The 21,557-nt window shown below is 41.7% G+C and overlaps 2 protein-coding genes across 4 annotated transcripts; both read left to right on the top strand.

The window, feature by feature from the left end:
* The first annotated feature begins 42 nt into the window (after positions 1-42).
* LOC117241744 (laccase-4-like) lies at positions 43-17,862 on the top strand. 3 transcript variants are annotated; one of them, XM_033507816.1, is made up of 10 exons: positions 4,443-4,610; positions 7,585-7,813; positions 8,165-8,264; positions 9,489-9,609; positions 10,784-10,994; positions 11,233-11,628; positions 13,001-13,357; positions 14,584-14,862; positions 16,988-17,203; positions 17,475-17,862. In XM_033507816.1, the coding sequence occupies exons 2-10, from the start codon at positions 7,690-7,692 to the stop codon at positions 17,624-17,626; spliced, it is 1,956 nt and encodes a 651-aa protein (XP_033363707.1). In that variant the 5' UTR covers positions 4,443-4,610; positions 7,585-7,689; the 3' UTR covers positions 17,627-17,862. The 3 variants fall into 3 exon arrangements, with proteins under 3 accessions (XP_033363709.1, XP_033363707.1, XP_033363708.1); XM_033507818.1 differs by lacking the exons at positions 4,443-4,610; positions 7,585-7,813 and adding an exon at positions 43-179; XM_033507817.1 differs by lacking the exon at positions 4,443-4,610 and having other exon boundaries at positions 7,497-7,813.
* A 402-nt stretch (positions 17,863-18,264) lies between these two features.
* LOC117241780 lies at positions 18,265-20,913 on the top strand. The gene is made up of 4 exons (XM_033507893.1): positions 18,265-18,856; positions 18,924-19,019; positions 19,463-19,713; positions 20,120-20,913. Exons 1-4 carry the CDS (start codon positions 18,611-18,613, stop codon positions 20,496-20,498), a joined length of 972 nt encoding a protein of 323 aa, XP_033363784.1. The 5' UTR covers positions 18,265-18,610; the 3' UTR covers positions 20,499-20,913.
* Positions 20,914-21,557: the final 644 nt, after the last annotated feature.

The following is a 21,557-nucleotide window of genomic DNA, read 5'->3' as shown; positions in this document are numbered from 1 at the left end:
AGTTCGGCTTGTTGATCGTTTCGATCCTTCGTTGGTATTTGAGCCGAGTGCACGTCGTCGTTGAACACACAGGATCCTTGAACCGAGCCAGAGTTCGTCAACGATGTTCTTCAGGCTCGCTGTATTCGTCGGCCTGAGCTCCGTCGTCGCAACCATCATCTACTTGACGCCTATACCAGGTTAGCGTATTTTTTCATATTTTCCTTCTTTCTTTCATTTCTCGGAAGATTGATAAAAGTCACGTGTTGTTTGAAGATCGGCTACATGAAAGTGGAAAGTAACGTTCGTCGTATTTATTATGCGTGAAATGAATTAGGAGAATGGCTACTTTTGTTGCGAATACACGGTGAAAATGGATTTACTCGAATCACTGCGGCCGATTCTTTTCACGATTTTACTCTTCATCTCGTTCAAGTTGAATTTCCAATTTTAGTGTGAGATTTACGTATTCGCAGTGTGCGAGGGATTTATAATCGTACCTTTCTTGCGATACATTTTCCAAGTGATAATTTCCTAATTAACGTGATGTTTGTCCCTGTTATGTTCGCCTGTGTTGCTCTTTAGAATTGTACCAATGCGAACGATGCTTATTTGGAAAATTGAAAATTATGCAAAGCTGATAGAACGTTTCATAGAATTCTAAAATCACGGTGAGGAGGAAAATGAGATACGTAGCGAACGAAGTAAACACTCGGGAATACTGATAGTTCATGCTTATCGAACGTGCAACCGAGTTGCGTTTACAAGAAATCGTCGACATAAAGTAGCAAATATTTCGCGTGGAATTCACCGAGGCGAATGACCCTGAGCCAAGATTCAGCAACTCAGATATCGCTACGTAAGGATATCCATTCACAACGAGTAATTATAGATACGATATTATTAAGAAAAAAAAGTGAAATAACCGTTATGTATGCTAGATGCGATGCAACTGGTCGCATCACGTCAGTTCATCCTACCATTTGATATCGTAACTCGTTTTATTACGAAACTGAAACTATCTCCGACATCTATCAAAATATCCTTGCACCTGCAACGTTCCAATATATTTTCGAGTTTCCTGTATTTTCCGAACATACCGGACCGCTTAATATCTTTTTAGTATTTTTATCTTCGAAAAGCATCGTCGGTATCTTTCCCACTAATCAGACAAGGAAGTAAATAAGCGAACGCGAACTTGAAAAAAGGAAGCGTTAAGTTGGAAACTAAAGCTTCCTCTTGCATTTTGTCCAATAAATATCTTAGGGTTAGCAACGTCTCAACGCGAGTGAAGCTGTAAACACGCATACGTTGATCGAAATGGTCGAAAGTTGCGCGAGAAAGCGCGTCGTATCGTTCCCATCCGCTTCTCATCCCAATACGTAGCATCTTCGCTTTCTTCCGCTTTTGATATCGGTTCCTCTACGACATTAAACTCCTGTCCCGTACCAGTCGTTACCACTCGAGCCAATTTCTTTCCTTACTTATACACACGGACCATTATCCTTTATTCGTACATGAAATCGCGATCGTGTAGCGCTTTACTTTCACCCTCGAGCAACGATATCGAGCATCTAAACGGTACACAGGCTTCTGCAAACTCGCTCTACGATCTCCTCGACACCCGGCCTTTTATTCGTGGCCACCAGAAAGGTTACAGGAAAGTTTAATCGATTCCTGTTCTCGCAGTATCCGCAGATAAATCACTTTCTTTCTCGAGGAAGAAAGCGAACGATGAAGTCATTTTGGAGAATAATTAAAAACAGGATGACAATCGATCGAAACCTGCTTTCGGGGAAAGTAATTGGCAACAGGTTGCATAACTCCACGAGGAAGAAAGTTTTTCTTCATTCGCGCGTTCTTCTTACGAAAAAGACGCGTCACCGATCCTAAGCTGAAGGTTTTGCTCGGTTACGATCGCCAGCGAAGATCGTAAACGACAGAAGCTCGTTAATAGAACGCAGCTTTGACATCCCTGCAGCGTGAAGTGAAAGCGAGCGAACATCGTAAGGCGATTGTTCCCAACTCACGCGTGAACGCCTCCTTGTATTTTATTGTAGCTTTTTCTTTGTGCATTTTTCTAACTTTTTCTCTGTTAGTCTGTTTTCTTGTATCAACGGGGAAATCGCTTTTATGTGCGATACAGGTCGATTAAAAAGACGTTAAGCGATCCTTGGTGAAACTTAAAACGCGCGCCTTGGTATCCGTTTCATCGATCGGCTTTCTAACGGCTCTACCGTCTTGGAAACGAAACACCATGGCGACAAAAGGAAAAGACATCTTTGAGTTCGTAGCTCGCTGGATTTCCGCGTCTAACTTTACACAGGCATTTCGGACGCTTTCGTCTCGTAAATAATTATCGATATAGGTCGCTCTACTACGAATATAGCTACGCACGGGAAATTACTGGAATTAATTCAGAACATACCGCAACCAATGATTAATGACTATCCGTTCGTCGCGACGAGAAAATAGTATGAACGTTCGCCGAGAGAAATCGATGATCGGGATGATTCTGTCTTGCAAGGCGGAGTAAGCTTGTTGCAGCGACATTGCGTACGTTGTCTGGGTTACACGCACTTACTTCAATATTAGAAATTTCTGATCTCAAGTGCATCTTTTTTTAGAAACTTCACACGAGATACGCGGTAAGTCGGACTGCGTAAACCTCTGCTTAATCGACGTATAAAAAATCCAAACGTCGATCTTTTTCGAATAGAACACGATCTTTTATTTCGTCTCAGAGACGATAGTTTATAATTGGCAATTAGAAATCCCAGTTAACAAGTATCAAATAGCCAGTATTAAAGTCGTACGATCTTTTTCTTCAAAGCTTTCGTTAGATAGTCGGCGCTCGTTTAAACGTTTACACCAGGTATATTACGACTCTGTATGTCTCATCGAGAGATCATAAATTCTCCACGTGCGATCCCTCTAGTGGAAAACGTTGCGACCCCGTTATTTTCCGAATAAGTAACGAATTACGACAGTTTTATCGGGAATTACCGCGATCAGATCGCAATAGCGATATTAATTAGCGGGTCTTTTTTTTTTTTTAACTAGCTAAACGAATCGGTGTAACAAGTAGAAAGTGTCACGGCGGTATTCAACTGGCAGAACGGCACTCGCTTCACGAGTGAGCAGAGCAAACAACCTGGAATTCCCTTCGTCAGCATCAGCGAAAGCGAAATCGAAATCTCTTGGACCCGTCGCGGTCTGCTCAGTGAAAGAGACAGAGATGCAGATAGACACGATCGCGCAGACAGAGACAGTTGCACAGCGATAGAAGAGGAGGGATACCGAGATGAAAATCACGAAGGAGACCGGCGAATTAAAAATATAAATCAAATTGCACGGCGCTTGGAAAATCACATAAAAGTTTTGTCGATTACCGTTAAACGATATCGACGTAACGAATGAAGAGAGAAGAAAAGTCATAGCTAACGGGCTGTGATTCGTATTTCCCAGACTCGAACAGCCACGCTTGTTTCGTGGCAATCGATCTAACGGACTAACCGGGCTTGATGATACCAGTATAGGTATACGAACAGAGACGGATATGCGTATAATCGCGAAGACGGAGACAGATGTCGGTATGCAAGCAGAAATACATAAAGCAGTTTGTAACTATAAAGCAGAGATAGATGTAGAGATATCCAAGTTGAAACGTATACAGATACAGTTGGATGCAGACAGGGACGAAGCCTGATGGATTGGGAGAGTAAGAGAAAGAGTTACGTATCCTGTGGTTCAAAAGTTCAGAAGCGAGGGATTAATCCATTCGCTTTTGTTTTCCTCGTGCACGGATTGGTCCTGACAAATAAGAAGAAAAGGTGTCGATAATCGATCTACATGTGGCACCTGGTCGTCTGTGAAAAAAGGCAACGAGAGTTGGATTTAAGGAGCAGCTGATTAACTCGTTAGGAGATATCAGACTCGTAAATCACGGTTGCAGCTTCCACAAATGCCAAGAAGTTTGTGGGACACGCGACGACCTAATCGATGAAGCTCCTCGATGCTGGTACTCGATAAAAGAAACAGCGAAAGTAAATAAAACAAATAGAAAGGGGAAAGGTAAATATCTGGAAGAAGGCAGAAACGTATCTGGCAGGTGGATGGAAAAATGCAGAATGAAAAATGATAAATAAATGTGTATGCGTGAGTAAACGTAATCAGAGAAGAGGTAAGATACACACGGGGCGTGAAGTGGTTCCTCTACCAGCTCCCTTCAGGCCAACTTTCACTCGCCATATCGCCGTCTCTGACACATATTCGATATACACATGGTCGCACGATTTCAAAGAACCAAGAGGGGGCAACTACGATACTGACCATCGTATTATCGTCTCTGTCCAATCGTTGACTATCGTGAAAGAGCCTCGACGATGACTAAACGAGAGCGTAGAGCTGAAAAAAAGAAAAAAAAGAGGAGAAGAAAATGGAAATACACGAAATGCAGTCACGCAGAGGCAGAAGAGGGAATGGAAGGTCAGATAGAGAGAGGGGTGAAGATTATTTCCAGTTCTGGCAATGAAATTTCTGCCAAAACTGCTGGCTGCTCGTCAGTCGTTCACGAGAACCGTGACAGTGTCTTGTCTCCTCTCTCGTTCTGGCTTGATCGTGTTGAATTGGTATCTGTGTAGTGAAACTGTCAATTTCTCTTTGGTTTTTCATCGTCGTCTTCATCGCTTCTACATTGCAACATTTTTTATTCTTTTTCTCATTTTCATTTGTATTATCGTTCATTCGATTTGCCGTTCCATTCGTCGTTTTAATTGCTGTATTCATTGAATTTTTCATTGGAATTTTTCATTGCTTCCACTATCTGGGTCGAGTTAGACATTTTCATTTTTTCGTATCTTCGCCCGAGACTCGGACTAGACTTTTTCTACCCTTCTTCGATTACTTTCATCGTCCCTGTCATTACCTTTCGTTTTTAATTCGCCTGCATCATTCGGTTTCATCGTTCGATCCTTCGATCGTAGTAAATCATTCGATTGAATTTTTAATTCAAATCATCCACCGTTCCATTATCCGAGTACATCGGATTGAACTTTTGCGAAAAGCGGAAACTCGTTTAGTTACGCGGTCGAGATGGTCTTCCATCGGTCGTTTCGCAGGATCCTTCACCGGTTATTCGCTTAGCAGTGGAAATGTCAGTTCGGTGCAGAGATCGAACGTTTACGCGAATGATTTAACTTTTTCAAGTTTTGCTTCGTTCGACTATATGGAGCGGACGTTACGCAAGTTTTAATCGACGCGGCTCACGCGAATCAAATTTTCCTATCGGTCAACGGCAATTACTATAATTGTTACGTAATTGACCACTGACTTTCAGACAGCTATGACGATTAAATCATATTAATAGTCCCGTTCGATAAACTTCTTACGCTGTATTACGTACGATTACGAAATTGATTGGCCTATATATTCACGCGATTAGCATATTTGATTTTCGAAAAATAGTAGAAATTCGTTTCTCTTTTAGCTTCGTTTCTATGTTCCATCTGATCGTCGTTGTTGAAAGAAAGCGAAGAGATGGTCGAGTATTTGCGTAAATTTATACGAACACCTCTAACGTTTTACTTTTTCAGATTCCTATGGACGTCGTTTTTGATTCCAAATTGACCTTTTACGTCATGTGGATGTAATTCTTCGTTTCACGCGGATTGATACTTTTTGACTAAAAAAACCAGACAACAACAGTACGCACGATCGTTCTCTAATCCGAATAGAAAGTCGAAAGAAAAAATAGAAGTCGTTCCTTGTTACAGTCTTCGACGTGATAGTGGACGAAGCGAAGTGACGGTACGGATTGTTATCGCGACGTTCTGTGAAAATAACGAACAATTTTATCGCTTTTGTTTTTCTCATGCACGGTTTGGTCCTGACAAATAAAAAGAAAAGGTGTCGATAATCGATCTACATGTGGCATCTGGTCGTCTGTGAAAAAAGGCAACGAGAGAAAGGGAAAGGGAGAGGAAGAGAGAGGAACCGAGTTTAGTTCTGGCTACGAAAATTCGGCCTACTCAGTTGTACATCGGAAAGCGTAACGGTGTTCGCGAGCTCACACGTGCCTTGTTCAGGTTTGATATGGGTTTCCGTACCATCGATTTAATCCTTGCATTTATCTGCCACTTGTCAAAGTTACGATCTCTTCGAAATGTCCCTCTTCGATCGAACGAAGATTCTTCGTCCTCTCATCGGAATCCGTTTTTACAGCCAGTGAAGTTCGATAGAAAACTCTCGGCTATTTGTTTTTTCCTTTTACTTTTTCCTTGGTGTAACGACTTTCCAGTGAAACCGAATCGAAACAGGTCATTTTCGCTCTTCGCTGAAATCCAAATATCAAGATCGATCAATGCCATCTCGTGAGTAGACTCGCGAGTTTTATTTTATTCCTTGGAAACAACGCCAGTTCGAAACTACATCGTCGTTCTTTCTTGCTTTAGGGGAAGAAATGTTCTCGTTGCCTGTCGGTTTGATCGAAATTAGCGCAATTACATAAGTACACAGTGGAGTAACTTCAATCGGAAGCTAACTGATAGGAATGCTGAGCGATTCGAGTTATGCTGGACGCGCGGTTCAATCACGTTACGATGGGACTCTGTTACGCGAAGATTATACAAATTTTTACGTAATGATAACGGCTGGATTTAATGGGGAACGCGATTAGATGGCCTTCGTGCATCTGCCTCAGACGTTATTCAACCTTCTTTCCTGCTTGCTTTCTTACTCGCAAAGAAAATTCATTAAATTACATCATGTACGTTGCCGGCAGTAAAACCGGTCATTTTCAAGTATCCGTTTGCCCTCTTCCTTGACAGTTGTTCGCTCATTTTCTCAACAATCGTTCGTTCTTCAACGAGAAATTACGCGGACCACGAATAAGAAAGGATAACGTTTTCTTTCTGTTTCACGAGTTATCAAAATATCTCTTTAATCACGATCGAGTGAAAGTTGCTTAACAGAATTAATAGAAAGTTTTTCAGTATACCGACTTGTAAAAAGTAGTAACATTCTCTTTTATTAAAGCAACCAATCGCGTTCACTCTGCTTAGCAGGCCGCTAAAGGAACATCTCGCTAATCGTAATCTCTACATCGAGGCAACATCGTTAAATACGTTACATCATCTTTTACATTGCTTTTCCTTCGTACGTAATAATCCGCAAAGTATATATATCTTCGGAATTTCATTTTCTTTCTCATTTTCCAGGCGAAGAGGAGAAAAAAAGAAATTCGGGAATCGAGCGTATTTGCTTAGCTAGCCACGCGAGCAGAAGTCAAACAGCTCCGACTTTCATCCTCAGCCGAACGATTATTCCTTTCGCTCTTTTTCTCCACGTGGTTCACTTTCTCCGCGCTGACATCAGAATTTCGTCGCTGGCTATCGATTCACCGTCATCTTCAGCCGCTTGAAAATTCATCCTCGTAATCGACCAACTCCCCCCTCCGCTTCTCCTTAATTCCTGTTTCGTCCGACGTTCTCCATCGATCATCCTTTAATATTCGTTTCGTTTCGTCTACTCTCAATAATCGTTTCGCCTGATTTTTATAATTTCATACGCGCATGGTCAAAACGAAACACGACTGCGATACATCAGAGGTCTAAGCAGCTAGCAGGTTGCTTCTCAGACTTTCTGAGTCGAATGATCCTGCAAAGAATGCAGTCACCTGCTGTTATCCTTGCATAACAATTCGGGTAGACGATGCGCGCGTCAACGAGTGCCGACTTGCCGATGATGCTGGCCACCTACGGTCTACGATTTCTCGTGGTCGTCTTCACGATCGCGGCTGCGGCCACCTTTTTGCACGTGAACAATTATAGGCCCAGTAAGTGCTCGTTTCGCGTGTTTTCCTTCGCACAGCTACGCGAGACACAATTTTAACCGATCTTTGCCATCCGACAGAATCTTTGATCTAATCTTTGATCAGAATCTTTGATCGTAATTCTATCGATAGAGAAAAATACGCAATTCCGTACCATCCGAAATCCAATCTCGAGGATCGTGAAATTCGTAGCAATTTTCCTTTCGTAGTTCTCAAAGTGGAAACCTGATAATTAATGGATCGAGCGAAATTTTCAGAGAAATCGTGTTAAAAGTAACGACAGAAATGTGCGCATGTGTTTGCTCGATCGATCTTACACGATGATTTATTTTCTTGCTTTTGTGTTTATTATAGAACAAATATTCCTCTCCTGCGATAGACCATGCCACCATTTGGATTGGCCAATGATTTGTCGATTGAAGCTCACTCTGGAAGTGTTCCAGTCGCTCAGCAAGTAAGATTATCATCTGTCTCTTTCTCCATCTCATTATTTACAACTGACCGTAATATTTCGTCGCGATGCACGCATCGGTGGCCGCGAACGTGTTAAAAAAGCTGTAACAAAACCGCTAAATGTACAGGGTATCCCAGGTTTTAGCGATCACGATGTGCCGGTACATTCACTGGCGAGGATCAAGCAGAAGAAGAACGTTACGTATAATACGGGTCATTCGATGCTTCTTGGACACGTCGCAGCATGAAAATACGATTAATCGTATACATAGAAAATATCGATGAAGTTTGACCGTTAAACCCTGGACACTCTGTATATTACAAATTTCTATAGACGCTCGGCTAAATCTCCTTATCATGCAAAAAGCAAGGAAAAGGCGAAGAAAAAGGGGGAAAATATTGGCCGATCGTTTCCATAATGTATATTAGGTGACTTTCGAACCGGTGGCAACGTCTTTCGAAACTTTTTGAAAATTGGATCAAACGACTTCGTTTCACTCGAGAAGTTAAGAGGTTTAGTTCGCCAAGAGTGACGTATAAAAAAATTGTTTCAGAGACTTGCAATCGATCGGAATGGCGAACAAAGAAATAAAGGTCGCGTTTTGCAACTTGTTTCGTCTGGGATTCTAATGAAAATTTAAACAATACGTGTGCAACATTTATATACGGCGAACATTTTATAGAAATCGTTGTTTGTGGAACACGTGTTGTTTAAATTCTCATTACGATGCCAGAGAAAAAAGTTGAAAAATGCGGCATTCGCTCGTCCCTTCGTGATTTCGACCAACTGCAATTTTTTCAAATTTCTTTTACGCCTCATCTGCCGGAACAATTCTCCTAACTTCTCGAGGAAGACTCCGACCGTTTCAATTTTTCAAAGGTTTCAAATTTTGAAAGTAGCTCGCGATAAATTTATGCATATATTTTGTACGTAATTTGCAGTAAATACGCGTCGAAGATACCGTTTTCCACATCACATCGCGTTATAGCGCGCTACGTTTAGTTATATCAGCGACGCAACGATTCCCGCATCCAGCGATCATCTTCATCAGAATCACCGACCGAGTTACCAACACGAACCACTGTTACGCAATTCCTCGAGCGCTGAAATGCGGAAATCTTTCGCGCCGCTACTCGCTGTCCTATCGTTCACGCTCCGACTGTAATCTCTATGATTTACACAGCTACCTGTTTTTCTTCATTGTTCGCAATCTCTGCTCCATAGATCGTGCGGCGATTGTCCACAAAACGAAACGGCATGTTTGTCCGATCACTGCGTCTCGGCGGATGGACAAAGACGCGGGATCCTCACGGCGAATCGTCAGCTGCCTGGCCCCACCATTCAGGTATTTCTCGAAATTTTCTTACGAATATCGAAACGAAGTTGAAAGGGAGAGAAAGAGAGAAGAGTTGCGATTCGTGGGAGATAACTGGAAACGTTTATGCCACGGAATCTTGGTCGTTCGAACTAATTGTTCGGAGAATAGAATAAATTCAGTTTGTTTTTTTTTTTTTTTTTATTAAAGAGGATCGTTTCGAGCTGTTTGGTAAATGTCGATATTAAATGGGAAGGCGGACCCTCGAATAAAAATTTTGCGATCTTTTCCAATTTCTATCCTTGCGTCTCGATTTGTTTAATTAAAAGATAGAGTCCTTAAATATTCCAGGAATATTCCGATAATCGAGGTTTTACCGTGGTTTGTAAGGAGAAAGTCGATACCGAGTGACCGTGAAGTTAGAGGATGCCGAAGCCGTAAAAAATCGTAAGAAAGAGAGAAGCTCGAGGTTACAGAAGTGGAAGTAGAGGACTCGGCGATCGTAAAAGTTGGAATAAAGAACTTGAAGGTTATAGAGATTGAAATAGTGGATTTCCGGCGTCGTATGAGCAGAAATAGGGGACCCCGGGGGTTATAGAAACCGAAGCGAGCGACCAAGGGGGTTGTATGAATTAAAATAAAGAGCTTGGCAGCGATAGAAATTGAAATAGAGGGTCCCGTCCGATAGAATTCCAAGCGGAGAATTTCAAGGTTACAGAAGACGAATATAGAGATCGTACGGAGATGGTGAAACACACCGCAGTTCCAAAAACTGAAGTGGAAAATTCACTGAATTCGAGAACCGAAGAATTCGAAACTACACCGAAGGATTCCTTTGTCAAAGAAACAGAAACGTTAGAGTCGCTTATGCAGAATCACTTTGACTTTCTCTCCTCTGACAACCGTGTCGAATCAATTTATGTTGGTTTCTCAAATACATTTGCCATTTTCACTCGTGCGTCGTATCACGTGCTTGCGGATAATCGCTATCTTCTCCGCTATCGTATCTGTCCGTGCAACTTGTATCCCGAAAGACCGACGTTTCACGCGAATGTTCGAACAAGCATTCGTACTTGGTTTTTGTCGTATCGTACGTTATTTAGATAGCGGTCTTGCAAAAAAACTCTTGGAAACTAGCTACAGATAAGAAACAAGATTTATCTCTAGCCAATTAACGCATACCGAATGTTTCTTTGGTTGTTAGGTTTGCGAGAACGATATCTTGGTAGTGGACGTGATTAATCGGATTCCGGGTAAAACTGCGGCGATGCACTGGCGAGGCCAAACGCAGATTGAGACGCCGCATATGGACGGCGCACCTCTGGTCACTCAGTGCCCGATACCGAGCTACACCACCTTCCAATATAAATTCCGCGCTTCTTCCGCTGGAACTCATCTATGGCATGCTCACGCTGGTAAGTAGTTAATGCTTTTGTTCGCCAGTTACGAACGATCGTAACAGCCTGATAGCGAAATTACCATATTTCCGATTACTTGAATCGTTCTTTTTATTAGCAACGAAGCCTGCTGGTGAAAGTACAGTGAGCGATACTTTGCAAAAATTGATACTTCCATACGAATCTACGAATTGTTTCTTCTTACTTGTATGAACAACGTCACGGCGAATTAGAAGGACATTCGTTCGATTTGTAGGTGCCGACGTTACTAATGGCATATTTGGCGCGTTGATCGTGAAGCAAGCCGATATCAAAGATCCTCATCGCGCTCTTTACGATATCGACGATTCGAATCATGTGGTTCTCGTGAGCCAGTGGCAACATTCCACCGAAATCACGTTCACCGACGGCCACGCGAAACCAGCGATCCTTTTGGTGAATGGCAGGGGACGACAGCCAAATGGGCCGAACGTCCCTTTGACCAGGTTCACAGTTATCCCGGGACGACGTCACAGATTCCGCGTTGCGAACGCTGGTGGTGCTGGATCCTGTCCAATAACGATCTCCGTCGATGCTCATCCCCTTCTTCTGATCGCTCTCGATGGCCAGCCAGTGGAACCACGACAAATTGCATCGATTACATTGGCGAAAGGTGAGTGTTGTCGCATGCACCGTGTATTCTCTGTATATAAAATACAGACTGTTCCAGTATCGGTGGTACAAACTGAAGGGGGTGATTGTATTAGGTGGTCCAAAAAGTTTCTTTCGTTGTATAAGGAAATAATGGATGCACATTTTCAGTTTTATATTATTTTATCGAATTACGTATGGTCCATTTGGTTCTATCAAAGTAAAGATCACACTGTTCGACAGATTAGGTTTCGTGTTTGGATGAAGATGCATCGTTGTAAAAGACGCGTCTGTAAAAGAAAGACACTTTTTGGACAACCTAATACATTTTTATTTATTTAGTTGTCTGCATTCACAATTTGTCCGATTTGGACATTTGGTAGAATTTTTTGGCTGTTTGATTATCACGCGGGTGGCTACCCCCAGCGGGGTACCATCTTCGTGTTTGTTGGGTTATATCCTTTGTGAACTTAATACATGAGAAAATAAGTCGAAAATATGGAATAAATCTTTCTTATTCGAGTTAATTTAATTTTTTCAATTAATACTTCGTGCACGATTTTCAACGTATTCTTCGTTTTTAGTTCTTCGAACGTCGAAATGATCTTCGCTTTCTTAATCGTCCAAGACCTGCGTTGTCCTCGGAGTAAACTTTTGATTTAATATGTACGTTTCTACGTAAATGGGTAAAGTAAATAATAGTTTGCATCGAGATGAGTTTAACCACGGCATAGTGAAGCGTACTCGGAGGAAATTCAAAGTCGATTTTCTCGAAGACGAAACCTCGAACGAATATTTGAAATATCACTCGATTGTAATTTATATTATTCCATATATTCCACTCGTTTTCTCATGTACGATCACCTCCTACAGATTGTACCATCAATACTGGGACACCTTGTATAATGTAGGATGTACCAGATCCTAACAGGCTAATTTCCAAAGCAAATGGAAATTAAAGACGTTGCTTATCGATATGAAAATTCATATATTTTACGCATAAAGAAGCGAAACGCGAATAAGTGTGCCTTATCTTCTTAGCTATTGCGCGTACTTTATTTTTGTGTATTTATTTTACATATTTCCGCACTGGTGCTCACCTTTGCGCATAAATGCATAAATTCATAAATGTTGGCATTTATAATTGTTGCAACGAATATGTAGCAATTAAAATCGCTACAAACGTATAAGATTAAAGTTACAACTTTGGTTCTTCAGATTTCTTTCTTTCAAAGAGCCGAAGCGAACGATTCTCAGATTATGGAAACTTCGCTTTTCTGTCTTTCCAAAAGATATTGATTTTATCAGTAAGCGACAGACCAGCTACTGCTTCATTCTCGTAACTGCACACGCAGACCGTGACACATACAGAAAAATTGCAAAATGTATCGCAGGCGAGAGAGCAGATTTTGTCCTGAAGGCGAACAAGCGAGTTGCTTCCTACTGGATGAACGTGTACACGTCGAAAGAATGTGCGATCAGTCCCATAAACGGTGCCGCGATCTTAGAATACAAGGGAAGTTCAACGAAGGATCCGTTGCCCGTGGCGGAAGCTACTGAACAGTCGGAAGTCGAGGAAGTTGGAGTGGCGATGACGACGAACCCCGCGGCAAAGTGCGAAAATCCAGAGAGTCTGTGCGTGACGGAATTGCACGCATTGCGGAAGATACCAGCTGTTCTAGGGAAACCGAAAACCGACGTCACCATCCGTTTGCCTATTAATTACAAGCTGCAGACGAACGATATCGTTGGTAAGCGACCAACAACCGGTAAATAAATAGTAATTTTCTTGAAACGCACGACCATGTTTCGTGAATTAAAATTATGAATTTTCTTTGATTTATCCATTTGATTTGATTTGTTCGCGCGTGTCTTTAATTACCTTTGGAAGAAAAACTCTGTCAGATCTATAAGATCAACGTGGATATTTCATAGACGTACCAAAATGAATGCTGTCAACCGTAACAGACTTTTTTCTCCGTTTCTTCTTTCTAATTCTTCTCACGCGCCTCGTTTCTCTTCTTCCCACTGAACTTTCGAGTTACGGCGTGATTTAATCTATATGGTTCTGTGTAGTTCTCTGTAACTCGATTTAATGACACGCGGGGAAAGTGCGAAATCTGACACGCACGCGGTCGATATGCTAAACGATGAAAAATCGAGGACAGGTTACGTTTAACCAATGCCGCAGAGAAAACGGATACTGTTAATCCCTGGTTTATCACATATCGCGGTAACTTCGGTCTGCGTTGCAACGTCCACGGACGTTGAAACTACTTAACGAGCGGTCTTCGTGTGTCTGACCTTAACCATCTTATTTTACTTTCAATAATTACGAGGAACACGCGTCTGACAAGGTAACGAAAGAGAGCGTCACGAAGGTTCGTAATTTCTAAGAAATTTCAACCAGGCGATCTCTTCCTACCATATGAGATGCAATAGCGTGAATGTAAATTTCATTTCTCGCTAGCATCCTCTTTACGGACGTCATCGCTATACTCATACCGCGTCGGCGTTATTCCATAGTTTTATTCCAAACGTAGTAAAAAATGACAGTCCACTCGACGTTCTCGTCTATTTCCGAATGTATACGCGAGAAAGTAGAATATACTTTTCACAGCCTATATAACGTCATACATTCCATCATACGCGAATATACTGAAAAACATTCTCGCAGGACGTAATTTGCATGTCATAAAAAATACAGGTTTCCATTCGAAGATTTGACTGCAACGTTCGCAGTGCGCACGTTTCAAGTTGTTCGCAGGGACAAATAAAGGAAAACGTAACGTGTCCTCGACATCTGACGACTCGATATCGCACGATCCTTGTCTGCGACAATTTTTCGTGTCGTTCGCATTTTTCCATCTATTTCAACGTTCTCGCGCGAACCGAACACGTTGTATATTTAGAAATAAAGAAAACTGTTCGTACACATGAAATTAATTTTAATTCGTTGTATTTAACGTTATCGAAGGAAACAGCGGCGTGGAGATGAGAGTTCTGAACGTGAACAACGCCACGTTCACGTACCCGTCGTCACCGCTGTTGACACAGGGCGCCGACGTCTCCGAAGAGACTATGTGCTCTTCCACCCCCGACGAGGACGACGCTCGTGTCGAGAACAACGAAACTGCGTCGTTGTCGTCGCGACGCTGCCGCCGTAGCGACGCTACCGCTTCAGACGTTTGCGAGTGTGTTCATGTGAGGTATATACCGCTCGGGGCGACCGTCGAGATCATTCTCCTCGATCAAGGTAACTAACTTTAATTCGTCGCTTTTATCGGATGATCCAATTTTTCTATTAAACACCGCTCCGATCGAAACCTCCTAATGTAATTGCTCGATTACTTTGAGATGACGTCACGCTGCTCGGAAACATCGTAGCGAAATTTCAGAAAAAGATGCTCGTTTCTTTTACTTTCTTGCTTCTTGAAATTTCGTAGAGCAACATACGATATAGAATAGCGAGGCGATCTCGAAAATGAGAAGGAAACTATTCATCCTTCGCTAATGTTAGCTCGTTTAAACGAACCGCTAAGAAACGACGAGCGGAATAGCATCTCTGTTTTCTTAGCATCTACCATCGTACATTTTAAAATACACAAGATTCCTCATTTCGCTGCTCATGTGCGTCATTAAAAATTCTCTACGACTAACGCGTAGTTGAACGACTGGTTGAGTCAGCGTGAAAATAGGCTAAATCGCGGAAAGAAAAACAAATTACGCTTCCTCTTGTTCCAACATTTGTCTATATCGCGCTGATTATATTAACACGTATCGACGTCTTACGGAAGATACCTCATACGTGTACCGTCCTAAGGCTTCGTCATAAAATGAAACGAGAAATTAGGTTTTCAGTTACCATCGTGGCGAACGTTCGCGCGTCCATCTGCAATAAATATTTCTAGCCTTCCTCGACTATCTAACTTGTCAAACATCGTGATTTCACGATTCAAAATATCCTTCATCGATTTCTATTCGTCGATAGAACCGGTCTGATTTAAAATCGAATTTCGAATTACTTGCATTGGAACGAATATTATTTTTTTTTTTTTTTTCTGAAAACTGAGTAGAGAAGCGAAGAGTAAGCAACTCGAGGAAATAATCTTCGATGTTTAATTTTCCTTCGTAAAAATAGAAAGGTTTACGTCCAGTTCCTTTACGCGAAAATTTTATTACAATTATGTAATAATTGTTTAAGGTTGGTAACTGGTATTACAAGCGGAAAGGTGGCGATTCTGCGCGAAAAAAGAAGTCGAAAATATAGAATAACAATTTTTCATTTGAGGCTTTGTTTTCGAGAAAATCGACTTTGAATTTTCGCTCGGTACGCGTGCACTTTATCGCGTCTCGTTATAACGGATCTCACTGTAGACCGTTGTCTCGATTGACGTTATTTTTTTAATTCTTAAAATTTTTAAATTTTTAAATTTTCAAATTTTAAATTTTAAATTTTTAAATTTTCAAATTTTTAAATTTTAAATTTTTTTTCAAATTTTCAAATTTTAAATTTTCAAATTTTCAAATTTTCAAATTTTTAAATTTTAAATTTTTAAATTTTCAAATTTTAAATTTTTAAATTTTTAAATTTTTAAATTTTCAAATTTTCAAATTTTTAAATTTTTCTTCTATATTTTCGACTTCTTTTTTCGCGTAGAATCACCCCCTTTTCGCTTGTACCATCAGTTACCAACCACCCTGTATAAGGGTACGTAGAAGGCACCAAGTGTTTTGGAGGGATCGGACGAGGAGACGAGCCGGATTAACTCACCGAAGCGTTGCCTCGAGTTAAGAACCTTGATCCATATTTCTCTACGTCGCGGAGGCTGGGTATATTGATCGCCACTTTATTCCATCCGGACGATTGTTTCTCACGATAAGCGGAAACGCGATTTCTTCGTTTAATTCCATTCCCGTTCTTGACGAGTATTACCTTTCAACTTTCTCGTTTATAGTTTTCGAGCTTGTTTTTGGTAACGCTTTCGCAAATTCAAAAGAAATAACTGTAAACTGGGAAAGTGTAACTGGAGAAATTTCTCAAACGATAAAATGTACTTGGAGCTTCAAATTCCATTTAAAAATGATAAAAATTCGATTCAAAGCAAATTTCGAAAAGTAATTATTTTAACGTTCGTGTGTAACTTAAATTCGATAAGCGGTTCAAATTCTATGAGAGGAAAGTGACTTATCTCTGTTTCTTTAAATTGATGTACGTTCTTAGTCCTCGAAGAATAGAAATGTTCAGGAGAGAAAGAGAGAGAGAGAGAGAAATTCGAATTTCCATATCAGTTTGATATTTTTGCGTTATATTTCATATTGTTTCTAAACATCAGTTCTTTTCGTAATATTTTTTAACATCTCCTTCTCCTTCTTACAAGGCGGTCTCGACGACTTGGTGTACCACTTGCACGGATACACTTTCTACGTAGTGGGTGCAAGAAAGTTCGGTCGCAGCGTGTCTTTGCAAGAGTTAAAAAGCCTGGACGACAGAGGTCAACTGCTTTCTCGGGATCTCGACGGCACCGTGGCTAAAGATACCGTAGTTGTTCCGAAATTCGGGGCAGTCGCCCTCAGGTTTAAAGCGGATAATCCAGGTAATACATCATTTGTCTGTTATCGTCTAAGAAAATATTCTTTCACTGTATTAGCCCTTTCTCGACTCGATCTTTCAAAAAAATATCTCGTCTCTTCCATTTCAAAATTCTTCCTATAAATAATCGTGGAAAAATGTTCTAGTCGAGAAAATTACGATACCAGATGACTAGACGCACAATGAAAGATGGTTTCGATTATTTCATCATTTTTATTTTTGTCGAATAATTATTAATTTCTTAATTCTAAACGATCGTTCGATTAAATCTTCAGGCTACTGGATGTTACGAGACGAGCATGCAGCTGAATGGACGCGTGGGTTGGACGTGATCCTTCAGGTTGGACACACGAGTGATATGGTACCCGCTCCGGAAGATTTCCCTAAATGTGGATCCTTCGTTGGACCGGATTACTTCCTTATATAGACTGTTAGTTGCCCTAAGAATCGCGTACGCCGTGTACATAGTTGTAAATAAAGGCGGCCAGACTGAAAGTTACACACCTTGGCAAGGATTTTGTATTATTCGCATTTTTCTTTCGTTGTAAGTAAAAAGTTAATCACGCGGAACGTGGCTTTATCATTGTATAAACATCGGAGAACTTTTCTATGTATCATGTACTTTCGCATAAACATTAGCCAATAAATATTATTTTCAATTTTGTACCAGTACCTAGTTATATTCGTCTCCCTGTGTATTCGCCAATCTTGTTTTGTATCATTCAATGTAGCATATTCGTATCGCTTCGCGCATACATCTCGGGCGATAAAAACATCCCTTCTCTGTCATGTTGCCATCTTCGAACAGAAACTGCTCGTTTCTCTCCCCTGTGTTTTAGGTGTGTTAACCCCTCTGGTGTAATATCATCGTCAGATGAAAAAGTAGCCCATAAAGGTTAGCCAACGAAAGATATTAAACAGAAGAATAGGCAATTTTACGTATCATCATAATATAAGTAAAATAAAATGGATCACACGTAATCCAACGTATTAATATAAAACAAGAAATATCGCGCAACTATTATTTCCTCATAAAACGGAAGAAACTTTTTGGACCACCTAATATTTAGCTAATAAGAACTCGATATTTGACGATTATACTCGATCCTCTAATGACGCGAAGGGTTACTCCGTACCATATTGCCTCTTAATCCTCGGAAACCTCGTTTTCTCACCCCGAAAAACGCCACTCTGTTATCGTTGTCCGCGACCATTGCTTTCGTCGAAACCTCGATCGCTATCACGGATCCTACCGATCAAGAGCGAAGAGGGGAGAAATAGAGGAAGATCGGCGACGCGGTTCATTTCGACCGCAACGTCACGTTTCTATCGTCGAAAACTCTAACCATCGTGGTCGATGTTGGCGTGAATAAATAGCCAGTGACCAGGCTGGTGCACAGCCTCCGCAGCGATGTCCTGTTTGACCGCTCTCGATTCGCAGATCGTTTCCCTGCTCTCAGTGCCGCACGAGATTCTCTTCCTGCAGCACAAGGTCTTTCGAGAGTATGCCAAGATCGCCGTTGGCCCGGACTTCATCCACACCTTGCCCTCGTTTTTAATTCTGACTTCTATGGCGATCGTTCTGTGGAGGAATCCACCCTGTTGCAACGGGTTAGCTGAAAGCGTAGCCTCGACGATGGTGTACAAAGGTCTTCAGGTATCGTCGTATCGCATAGTTTCGGATAGTCCGTGCAAGATAACGTTACACGTGTTTCTGATTGAAGCTGCTGGTCAGCTGGGTCGTCGCTATCGCGGTTTTCTGGCTCTGGCTCATGATGCAGAGGCTGCTCTACTGCTGCGTCTGGACGTCTTGGGGTTACGTAAGTTACGAAAGCTTTGCGTAACCTATTCGATCGCTGCGTTCGTGGCCTTCGAGGGCCACGAGGTTGCTCGCCATTTTACGGTGTTTTCCGTGCAACGTAATCCACATCCAGTTATTCGGGGAATTCGTCGAGTAATTTAACGTGAAGTTTGACACGACGTATTTATATGAAAGGACGCGTGAAAAGATAAGGAATCATCGAATGAAGAAATTATGGTATCTAAGTATGGTATGGTTTTGGTCCGACAGCTGCGATATATTGAAACGTATACTAACGTCGTCTAAATTATTTACACTGTTGCAAACAGCCATATTTATCAAGACTGTCGCATTCAAAAAGAGTTCAGAAAACAAGCGATGTATAATTCTTCGTTGACGAATTTCTCGTATATCGACTGTTTGCTATATGTTTTCTAATTAAAAAGGGTTTGTTCCGTTCAGGAATCCGAATATCGAGACGTCTCCTACCAGTGGTGGCAACAAGTTTGGTCATCCTATTATCCTCCGCCGTTGCGACCGCCAGCGATGTCAGCTGGACTGATCAGCTGGTTGATATCGATGTCGATCGCCACAACTGTCTTAGGCTGCGCGATTTCCGCGAATCGAGTGTGGAACTTGGTCACGGAATCTATGGCTGGAGCAAAGGACGCGCTCGTGATGGTGAAACGTTACGCAAAGTCATGCTTCAAGAGGTTGGTATAACGTCATAAACTAGCTGCCATAAACGTATGAAGGCACCAAATTGAGTTTCGCGTGTTATGCATAAATTGCGCAATAATTCGCTTAATTCAAAAGTATCTCGCTGCAATGTCAACGGAACCGACTGGTTAAACGAACATCTTCAAACAACCATTAATTCAACTGCGATCGCGAATTTTAGTAGACGCGTTCAAACTGTAATTCCTACATCTCGTACGTTTTCAAACAAACGCTTGTAAAGTTAAATACGAATAATCCCAATAATTTCACGTTGCTGCTCTTCGTTGTTGAATCGTGTTTGTTTGATCAAAAACGACATCCGCTCGATATCATACGAACCTAAACACCTTGCACCCTTGGATCCTAACCTTAAGAATTCCATCTGCCACTTGAATCCAGTATCGTAACGTGCGTACTGCAACCACACTGGCCGCAACAAGAGCCCCTGCTAATCGAGAAGAAGATGAACGCGCCGATGAACGACAGCGAGGCCAGCTCCATCTGCGACGAGTGCCGATCCGAGATCTCGAGCGACCTGATCAACGAATCTCGAAGAGAAATCCTGCCGATATCCTACGGCACGAACTGGATGCCAAAGCCGAGTTTCTCCGGCTACAAGGACGCTCAGAGGAAAGCGTCCATGAAGTCTCTGCACACGGTAGCCGTGGTGAACGACATCCAGGACTCCGACGACCTATCGCCCCGACAATTACGTTACAAACGCGGATGTCACACGGTGATACCTAACAACTCGAGCGACCAGTCGAGCGGCTGCTGACGAACGGACGACTAAGCTGCGCGTCGTTGAATGGCCAACGTTAAAGGTGCTGTTGTACGATAAACGGCGTTGCTAAACGAGATCCGATATTCTGGCTGGCAATGGAAAATTTTGACCGATTTTCTGGGTCGCTGTTGCTCGGACGGGAGCCTGAATATAGAAATTGATTTTTATACGCGACACGCGAAGATTAACAACGACGTACCAATGACGAGTAAATCGGAATGTTTATGAGCGCATTGCGTGCTCAGGATGGATTCGACTGGCGACAGGTCCGAGAGACGTGGTACAAATTGGGTCGCTACGCGTGTTCTTCCAATGACACGCCGAACGACCCGGTTCCAAGGGTATAAATAAAGGGGAAGTTCGATAGACGTTCGTGGCTGTGGGGTAGGAAATGGATAAGTTCAGTTGCAAGGACGCCCATGGTCGTATATTTTTTAATACAGACGCGGAAGGATAGCACAGTGTTTATCGATGAACTATCCTTGGTCGACGACGTATTATATTTTTTTTTTAAAGGCCACAGAAAAATTCAAAAGCTTTTAGAAACTATATAATATAGTGCTCGTTTGATCTTTCCTATCTATGGTAGGAACGATTAGATAGAACGATGTAGGTGTAAAATATTATAGAAACTATTGTATTGTACCATAAAAATTATACGCCTACGTATTTTTCCATAATCTTGATGCTCTTTTTTATTGCCTGGTTAAGTCTCTAAGATGTACAGACGTATCTCTCTAATATCGAAGAATGTACAGTGTACAATCTAAGGTTTTATACTCATCAGAAAGATATACACGTAGTTCGTGTTGTTCGATGGTGCCTACGCACAAAGTCTAATGCTGCGATACAGTGCGTTCTGGCAAATGGAATATCCGGAAAACAACGTATATATAATTATATATACGTTTAATCGTTCTGACGTATTTGTCCTGCATTAAACCTGACCTATCCTACACGAATTTTTCTTCTTAGCCTATGAAAAGTCTCTCTGCGATATCGTGCTGCTTGTCAAAATGAGAAAATCAACGAATCTTACTCTGCAAACTCAAA

Source organism: Bombus vosnesenskii, unplaced genomic scaffold, assembly GCF_011952255.1.
Source record: "Bombus vosnesenskii isolate JDL3184/JDL3185 unplaced genomic scaffold, Bvos_JDL3184-5_v1.1 scf7180000016261, whole genome shotgun sequence".
Classification (NCBI taxonomy): Eukaryota; Metazoa; Arthropoda; class Insecta; order Hymenoptera; family Apidae; genus Bombus; species Bombus vosnesenskii.
The sequence above is the reverse complement of the archived record's forward strand: the minus strand, read 5'-3'. Positions and strand labels throughout refer to the sequence as shown.